The sequence below is a fragment of the Notamacropus eugenii genome, chromosome 4 (assembly GCF_028372415.1).
Source record: "Notamacropus eugenii isolate mMacEug1 chromosome 4, mMacEug1.pri_v2, whole genome shotgun sequence".
Taxonomy (NCBI): domain Eukaryota; kingdom Metazoa; phylum Chordata; class Mammalia; order Diprotodontia; family Macropodidae; genus Notamacropus; species Notamacropus eugenii.
In genome coordinates this window covers 478,035,423-478,044,737 of record NC_092875.1, presented here as the reverse complement: position 1 = coordinate 478,044,737, position 9,315 = coordinate 478,035,423, and the positions used below count along the sequence as shown (strand labels likewise).

The 9,315-nt window shown below is 52.4% G+C and overlaps 1 protein-coding gene across 1 annotated transcript; it reads right to left on the bottom strand.

Moving 5' to 3' along the window:
- Window positions 1–1,566: 1,566 nt before the first annotated feature.
- Window positions 1,567–8,722, bottom strand: LOC140502124 (class I histocompatibility antigen, Gogo-OKO alpha chain-like). Its single transcript, XM_072606474.1, has 8 exons — window positions 8,624–8,722; window positions 7,491–7,766; window positions 7,037–7,315; window positions 6,357–6,632; window positions 6,100–6,207; window positions 5,558–5,590; window positions 5,327–5,371; window positions 1,567–5,144 (listed from the first exon to the last, which is right to left on the bottom strand). Exons 1-8 carry the CDS (start codon window positions 8,685–8,687, stop codon window positions 5,140–5,142), a joined length of 1,086 nt encoding a protein of 361 aa, XP_072462575.1. The 5' UTR covers window positions 8,688–8,722; the 3' UTR covers window positions 1,567–5,139.
- Window positions 8,723–9,315: the final 593 nt, after the last annotated feature.

Below are 9,315 nucleotides of genomic sequence, written 5' to 3'. Positions count from 1 at the left end.
GTATAGGCAGCTGGGAGAAAGAGAGGATAGATTCCTGACTGTGTTTCAATTTTATTAAAGAAGAAAATCAAATATCATGATAATTTTTAAATATTGGGTACTAGAAAGCATTCCAAGTTCCTAAGACAGTTGTGGGCTATGACACCTGGCTACAGAAGGAATTGTAAGAGACGAGAAGGGCTAGAGGCTAAGATGCCTAGATACCAAAAGAGGTAAAAGCAAGGGGATAGGGTGCTAGGGACCCTGAGCAGTCTGTGGAACAGGATATGCGGCTTCATGAGGGTGTAAGAGGGATGATGTTTAAGTTCCTGGGGCCCCTCACCTAACCAGCTGATGAGCAAAGGGTCACTTTTCTAACGCAAGAGGTGATATATGGCAGCACCTGGAGGTGCCAGGCTGAGGGACCCTGAAGGGCAAAGTCAGCCCAGGGCTGAGCAGAGCTGAGGGACTGAAAGGAGTCCCAGGAAGCTTACAAGATAAAGCTCTTTCCTCCCAGCTGGCCATAGTAATTCAGGCTTACATTGGTGCCTGCTACTAGCTGGAGAAGGAAAGGGAGATTTAGGTCCCCCTCCACCCCTGCTTCTCTTTCTCTTTAACCCTCCAGCTCTGCCCCCCAACCCCAAACTGTTTGATTTTCTTTTCCTCCTCAGTATCTTCATGTCCCAATGCAGGGTGATAGAAAAAGTCTAACTTAGGAATCAAAAGACTGAGGCTCCTGTCCCAGCTCTTCCTGTCCTGCTTGGTGACCTCAGACAAATGACTTCCCCTCTCGGGAAACAAGTTCTTCATCATAAAACAAGTGACTTAGACTAGATCTCTGTAGACCCTTCCAGTTGCAACATCTGGGACTCCTTCATTCCATGTGTGTCTCTGTCTTGCTCTCTGACTCCTTCAATGTCTTGCTGTTTCTCTGAACCTCAGTTTACCCATTAAGGGATGACAGAGTTGGGTTCCATCTCTAAGTGTTGTTACAGCTCTGAAGTTCTCACATTTTAAGTAGTCACAGGAGTCACTGTGGATATGAAATCCCCACTTTTCCATAAGAGCCCCTTCAAATACTGAAAAACTGCCTCACCACAGTCTCCACAGTGTCCCTCTTTGGACACTGCTCACCTTGTCTGTGTCCATGCTTATGTTCATGTGGAACTAAAATCTAGGCTTCTTGATACCGGGGCAAGTCAGAGCTCTTCCCTCCTCCCCTCCTACATGCGCCATCTCCCCCAAATGAGCCCCTTCCTCTGCATATGGTCTGATTAAGGCAGAGACTCAGTTTTCTTGATGATGAGATAGAGACATGATCTAGCTCTGTGCTCTTACTAGGCCCCTACATCTCCGTTTTGGAACAGTCCTCTGGCATGAAGGAAACCTTCCTGGGAGGAGGGAGGGTTCCCTTATTGATCCTTGCTTTCTATTACTGAAGTCACAGAGCCATACTACCTCAGGGGAGGGGTGGCTGTCAATAAACTAAATCCTTTCAAGATTCCAACTGATATCTGGGCAACCAGAGAATTCTAACAACTCCTTAATGAGTTCCAATGCTGAGAACACCATGGAAGACCATAGGAATCAGTTCAAAGTCAAGCTTTATTGGCAAGTGGGGGAGAGGGATACCAAGAGAAGGAAAAGAGGGCCCCATTTCCAACTTGGGCAGACACAATAATGCAGAGGATAAATCACACAAGAGTAGCACTGTATGGGTAGCACAAAGATCTGGGTTCATTCTGCAGGAAGGAGGTGCTCCAGAGGGAGGTACATTCCTGCTGGGGCCTTCTCCAGAGGAAGGTGTGTTCCTGTGTAACAGTGAGCACCCCAACATACACTGGCGCCTGCTATCACTGGTTCTTATATCTACATTCATAAAAGGAAAGGCAACTTTTGAGGGGTTAACAATCACTTTAGTCAAGTACATGTATCATTCACCTAGTTTAGGGGAGTTGGTACACTGACTTCTTCCTGGGACACCAGTGAGCGGACACACGGCTCTGGAGGCAAATGACGGAAGTCCCTAGCCTAGTGTTTGGGGTCCAGGGGACTTTGTCCTTGGATCCAGAGCCTGGGGATGATGAGCAGGAAGAAGCAGGGTGGCTGCCAGAGGTCTGCAGTCACTGCCAGCATCCAAGGGCTCAGGGAAGGGCAGCTCTGGGGCTCACTGAGGACCCAGAGGATGGAGCTCCTCCCAGTGCCCAGAGCTCTCCTCCTAATCCCCAGGAGCTCACTCAGAGTGATCCTGGTGACCTGAACTCCTGAAAAGCTGAACAACTCAACAAGAACAAAGCTGTAATCTCACATCTGGCGTAGTCACTGATGCTCAGCCCACAGTCGGCAGGAACCAGTTGTAGCTCTGATTTTTCTGTAATTTTATGTATTTTATTTTGAATTTGTGAAATAAAATAATATTTTCCTTAACATAGTAGAAGAAAAAGAGATTGCCCATGAAACTGTAGATCTATTATGTACAATGTACTATTCCTAGTAAATATATAATAAAGTTACCATGTAATTTTTTCCCCTTTTTTCTTCCCTTCCCCCAGCCATAAAGATGGATTCCATTAAACACAACTATGTGGGTATGTATGTGTGTGTGTGTGTGTGTGTATGTGTGTGCACGTGTGTAAAATCATTCTATAGATGCTTCTATATTTATCCATTCTTTCTCTGGATGTATACAGCTTCTTCCTTCACAAATCATTTGGAGTTCATCTGGACACTTACAGTAGTCAAAATGACTTAGTCACTTAAAGTTGTTCTTAAGACAGTATTGCTGGCAGTGTATGTGATAACCCTAAATGTTCTCTTGGTTCTCCCCACTTCACCCCTCATCATTTCCTGCCAGCCTTTCCATGTTTCCATCATTTCTTATAGCACAGTAGTATTTTATAATCATCATGTAACACAACTTGTTCAGGTATTCCCCAGTCGATCAGCATCCCCATGATTTCCACCTTGTTGCCACCACAGATAGAGTGGCTATAAATATTTTAGAACATATACATTCTTTTCCTTTTCCCCCAATCATCTTTGCAAATGGACCTAGTAACAGTATTGCTGGGTCAAAGGGTACGGGCAGTTTTATAACTCTTATCGATGAATTGATTGGTTAGTAGTTTCTGTCTCTCATGCATACATATGTATTCATAGGAAAGGGTGTACGTATACACGCACTCATAGGCACAAAAAGTGCTGAAAGGTACCTAAACACATCTGTATTTCCCTCATGATTCTGATATAACCTAGATCAGGGCATCTTAAATTTTTTGTGTTATCTGGTAAAGCTTTTAATAAGTGTCTTCTCAGAACACTAGTGTAGTTTTTGAAAGTTTCATAGTCAAAGGAATGATGACATTTCAATTAGAAGTTAGTCAAAATAAAGATGTATTTCTTCCCATCCAAGTTCACAGACCCCCTGAAAACTCTCATCAGATTGCACAGGGATCAGTATATACAGCTTATCTGATACAGATAAATATACCTTCTACTTTGAAGATGAAGTCCCCTTCTCACTGGAACCTCCCCTGGGTGTCCCAGACTAGCTTCTCTGAACACCTAAGGCTGACCTAGCCTGGACTTCAGAAGCTGCACCTAAACGTTATCAAGCAGACTTTCCTTTCATAAAAAAGTCCTAGAGATCAGAGGAATGGATTTGGGGATTGGAGTCAGGCAGCCCAACAGCCTTGATTGAGTCTCCTGTGGACTAGGTGCTGTCCTAAGCAGCTGGACCCCAGGCCCTGGGAGGCCCCTTCAGACTCTACATCGATGAGCCTGGGAAGTCCCCAAGCTCACCAGGAAGTATGGAGGTTTCAGGGGCTGGTAAGAAGACTCCCCTCTCCCTTCACACTGATCATTTCAGAAGGGAAGATCCTCTAATTCTCAGTCCTGTAATACCATAAATATCCACCAGGTGGCAGGAGGGCCCCTGCTTAGGAGATAACTGACTGACTTCACATTGGGAGGAATTCTTCCTCTGAACTGACAGGATGAAAGTCATCATTTCAATAACTGTCATGATGATTGAATGACTGTTTAGAATTGGCAGAAGCCGAGGAATTTGTACTTGAAAGCAATAATAACAGCGTTCATTTCTATCATAAGCCTTGATAAGCACTTTGTATTTATGATCTCACTTGATGCCCCCACACGATTCCTGAGGTGAGAGGTTAAGTGACCTGCTCAGGGTCACAAAACTATTAAGTGTCTGAGAGTCAATTTGAACTCAGGTATTCCTGCCTCTAAGTCAGAGGCTCCACTGACTGATCCACCCTGAAATTCAGACCCATTTACTGCTGCAAATGAAGAAAGCCCTTGGAAGACTTGTCCTCTCCTCTTACAAGACCTCCTGTCCCCCAGTGGTTTACAAGGAGCAAAATGAAAATACTGCTTTTATATCTCTGGTGAAAATAACAAAACAGAGAGAACTGGACCTCTTTGAAGATCAGTGCTGAGGGGCAGCCTATGGGCAGGCGGCCTACAGTGACCCAGAAGCCTGTCTGGGCATGGCTCCAGGCCCAGGAGGAGTGTACAGCCTGGGCTCTGTCTGAAATCCTAGAACAAGTTCCAATAGACCATGTCCATATGTGGACCCAAGCAGAACAAATCAAAGACAAACGTCTGCCCCCTTACGACATACAATACACTATCCCAACCCCAAGATCCTTCATCTCTGGGCTCAGCCCCCACCTGTACTCACAGACTCAGCAGAACAAATAAAAGGCTTCTCAGGCATCTCCAAACTTTCATTTCTTCTCTCCTTCACGTGGCCAGAACAATTCCACAAGGTCATCCTGTCCCCCACAATCCAACGTCCAATGTGAAGCTCAGCTGAGATTGTGGAGAAAAGCTGCAGACTGCAGAGCAGTGATTCATCAGGCTGTTTTGGTGGTCAGACAGAGACCCCAGAGGTCAGGGCAGCCTCAGATGTGAACCCGACTCATTCCCAAAGCAGACAGAGAGACAGGAGGGAGGAGGGGAGGGAGGCCTTAGAGAACAGGGTGAGGGCCTTGATGAGGCTGCCCTGGGCTTGGGCCAGTAGAGACCAGGGATGATCTCAGGGGCCAGTGCAGGGGAGAGAAGCCAGAGGTCAACAGGAATAACACAGGAACTGCAGACTGGTTTTCTGTCTCAGGTCCATGCCAGGAAATTCTCTCAAGCTGAAGAAGGAAAGACAAATTCAGGGGGATCCTCCAAGTGCCCTCTGGCCTCCATCCTCTCATCATCCTGAAGGGTCTGCCTCACCCCCCAGTCAATCCTCAGCCCAACCTCCCACAGACCCTCCTCTTTGCTTGGCCCCCTTAATCCCAGCCCCCCTCCTTCCAGGACCCCAGAGTCTTACCTTTGACTGTGAGAGAGATATCTGACCCTTGTGCACTGTCATTGCCTGAAGACAAAGGAGGGAAACAACCCAGTCAGGGACATGCATCCCAGAACCAGGATACGGTAAGGGAAGGGGACACCAAGGGAAGGCTCCTGGGCTAAGCCTCTCGTCCATGTTCTCGTTGCTCAGGTCCCAGAGCACCATGGGCTGGCCCCTTCTTTCTACCCTCCATGTCTACCCTTCACTTACCTGTAGCTGGAACATAATCACCTCCTATTCCATCTAGAAAAGAAAACAAATTTTGAGTGAGGAATCCAGGAGAGGAGATCACACTAGGGTCTCAGAAGTTCAAAGATTTGTCTTGGAGACACACCAAAAAATCAGGACTGCACCCCCATGGCCCCCTCCACTCCAGCCTCTAGATCCAAGAGGAAGAGAGAACAGGCCCCCAAATGAGCACTTCCCCCTCCCAGACCTGCCTCCAGGGGTTCCCAGGGCTGGTCTACAGTCCCCAGCTAGGGAGACACCCAGGCCCTCGGGCAGAGAACCCCATGTTCATGTCTGAGCTGAGACCGAAGCAGTTTGCCCCCCTCAGCCAGCCTGTTACACCCCCACCAGGCATCCTCCAGAGAAATGGCTTCTAGTTGGAGATTTGTTCATCTACACTCTTAGAGCCTGTCTGACCGTCCCTTAGATGGGAAAGAGGGGACCTGGGGACAGAAAGACAGGTCAGGGGAAGACCGGATCTCCATGGTGCCTGATGCCTAATGACCCCTCCTAGTCCAGTCTACCTGTATTCCTCTTTCTCCAGATCCCAACTCCAGCAAGGACTGCAGCGAGGAGGAGGAGGACTGCCCCAATGCTCCCCACAAAGAGCCAGGTGGATGAAGACTGTGGCTCTGAAATGGAGAAGAAAAATGAGAGGCCCTGATCCCTGTCTGGCCTGAGAGTCACTAGCCCCACCCCCACCTCCTCCCATAACTGCCCCTTCCTCTAGTCCTGTGGGGTGGGAGGTAGTCTTTTTCCAGCCCCCCCTCACTGTCCTTACCCCACTGCAGGGTGAGGGGCTCAGACAGCCCCTCATGCTGAACTTGGCAGGTGTATTTGTCTTCCTGGCCGGAGGTCATGACCACATCTGCCCACTTCTGGAAGGTGCCATCTCCCGCAGGCCTGGTCTCAATGAACTCCGTATCCTGGGGCTGTTCCTCCCCATCCCTCAGCCAAATCAAGGAAATCTCCTTAGGGTAAAAGTCCTGGGCCCGGCATCGCAAGGTCACCTCCCCATGGGGGGCAGTGTGGCGGGTCACTTGGGCAGAGGGCGAGTCTGGAGGCAAAGGCCAGAGGCATTACCAGGCTCCCTTTCCACCTTCCCCTGGCACATGGACAGGTGGGGGCAGGAGGAACACCCACAATCTGAGCCATGGGGTACAAAGGGTTCCTAGGGGTGGGGAACCCGGGGCTGGGGCTGAGTGGCAGAGAAGGATGGGTCGGGGGCCTGGAGTGCCGAGCACACTTGGGTGGGTCTGTTGCCAAAGGTCAGGGGCATGTCCAGGCTCCCCTTCCCTCCTTCCCTCCAGGGGCACAAGGACGGGGGGAGGGGAACACCTTACAGTACAACCTGGGGTACAAGAGGTCCCTGGCGGTCGGGGTCCGGGACTGAAGGGAGGTGGAGAAGGGCGGCCCAGGAGGCCTTGAGTGCCATGCACAGTGGGGCAGGGTCGATTGTACCTTTCCTCATCAGCGTCTCCTTCCCAGTCTCCAGGTATTTCTTCAGCCACAGTACGCACTCCTCCTCCAGGTAGGCTTTCCATCTCTCCACGATGTTCCTGTCCGCCTCCCACTTTTGCTTGATGTGTACTGCCTCAGGCACGGCTGCGGTCCACCTGTAGGTCTCCGTGTCCAGGACCAAGTAATCCTCCCCGTCGTAGGCGTATAGGAGAAACCCGCGCTGGAAGGTGAGGTCGGGGGACACCTCGCAGCCGTGCAGGCGCTGGATGGTGTGGACGCCTGCACCGGCCCTGCCCCGGGTCAGAGAGGCCGGACTCTGGCTGGCCCCGGCCCCGCCCCCACACCTCGGGACACCCCCGAGAGGCTTCTCCCCCCTCTCCCCAGGGGGAGCCTCGGGTGGGACCCCGCTTCTCGTCCCCCGTTCTCTTCCCTCCCCCTGTCCCCCGGCACGCACCTCCTGAGCTCTGGTTGAGGCTGAGCAGGGACTCCAGGGTCCCTCGGAAAAACTGTGTCTCCGCCTTGCAGATCCCCGACCTCCGCTCCCAGAACTCCGGCTCCTCCTGCTCCACCCGCTCCATCCACGCCACCCGCGGCTCCAGCCCCTGACTCGGGCTGTCGGAGTCGAAGCGCACGAACTCCTGATCGCCCACGTAGCCCACGGAGAGGAACCGCGGCTCCCCGAGCCCGGGCCGGGTCATGGCGGTGCTGAAATACCTCAGGGAGTGAGAGCCTGGGACGAGGGGACGGGGCTAGGTCAGGGCTGGGGGCCCCTAGACCCGACCTCGCGGCCAAGCCTGGGCCAAGGGTGACCCGGGATCCCGCCACTCCCGGGGAGACACCCTTGATCCTAGGTCCCAAGCCCTCTATCCTGAGATGCCTCCTCCCACCCCCACCCCGGTATTCCCACCCCTTCCCCCCGCCCCATGCTGGTACATCGCGCCCCTCCTTTATCATTCTCCAGGCCTCACCCCTTTGAGATCAGCAAAACGCCTTCCCTGACAAGAGCCCAGACAGGAGCGACCGCCCCTGCTCCTGGACGCTGCCTTCCTCTCCCCGCCTCCACCTCTGGTCCGGGTCCGAGGGCTCTCACACTGCTCACCCTCGGCCCCCCACCTTGCGTCCTCACTTGCCCCCCCATCCCCCCGATCCTCCGTGAAGCTTTTTAAGAAAGCTGCCCCTGGTTCGCCCTTGGGAGTGCCCCGGGGGTGGTCGGGAGGACCCCGGACAGTTCTGCTCCTTCTTAATGCCCCCAGGACAGTGGTCCCCATTTTCCCTCCCCATGACCCCCCACCTCCTACCAATCCACTCATCCCCCCCCCCCAAACTGAGGGACCAACAAGAAGACACCACGACCCCGCCGTCCCCGGATCACCCGCACAAGTTTATTCCCAGCTTCTCCCTAAATGCGCTAAGGGGCGGCTAGCTCCTGGTCCAGGCTTATTCCAGCTTCTCCCTTTCAGCCCCGCCTGGACCTCACTGACATGAAGGAACCAGGTCGGAGGAAACGCTCCCTGGTGTGGGGTGGGAGGAGTTTCGTGTAGGGAACCCCATCCCGACACCACGGTTACCCCTGGGTTCTCCCCTTACCCGCCCAGGTCTCCGGCAGGGCCAGGGTCCCCAGCAGAAGGAGAGCGCCCACAGAGGCCTCCATGGTCTGCAAGCACAGAAGCCCGAGGTCACCTAGACCTATTGGAGCGGGGGGGGGGGGGGGGGGGGGGGGGGGAGGGGGGGGAGGGGGGGGGAGTTTATAAATAGATGAATCCGTCACCTCTGATTGGCTTCCCGGAGGCTCTGCCAGCCAATAGCGGGTGGGAGACAACAAATGTCACTGGTGACCGGGCAGAAAGAGCCTGCGCAAACTGACTGGGAAAATCCCCGGTTTCATACACCTTGGTCCTTTCTCTGCTATTCCCAGAACAGCCTCTGATTCTGTGGAGCAGCCAAGCTCCCTACCTCCCATCATCACTCCAGGAGCACACGGTTCTTGTGCTCCCAGCCTGAACCAGAGAAAAAGAAGGGTTAGGGTTAGAGTCCACCCTCCCCTCCAGCCCTCCTCAGTGCCACCCTTTCTCCTCTTTAAAAGTTGGGGAGAAAATGTCCCCCCCCCCAGATTGAGGGGGTCTGAGGACTGAAGAAATCTGCAGGCTGACTTGAGACGAGGGGCTGCCACCTCAGATTTAAGGACCTCCATCCCAGTTGTGACTCAAGCAAGTCTTGTAACCTCTTGTAGATAAACAAGCCAGGACTCAAGAGTGCAGAGGAAATCAGAGTCCAGTAAA

Excerpts from the sequence above, each read along its gene's own strand:
- LOC140502124 (XM_072606474.1), bottom strand. The coding sequence starts at position 8,687 with ATGGAGGCCTCTGTGGGCGCTCTCCTTCTGCTGGGGACCCTGGCCCTG. Across the intron at positions 6,208-6,356 it reads GCCCCTCACCCTGCAGTGGG|AGCCACAGTCTTCATCCACC; the intron begins GTAAGGACAGTG and ends TCTCCATTTCAG. Across the intron at positions 5,591-6,099 it reads CTGGAGAAAGAGGAATACAG|ATGGAATAGGAGGTGATTAT; the intron begins GTAGACTGGACT and ends TTTCTTTTCTAG.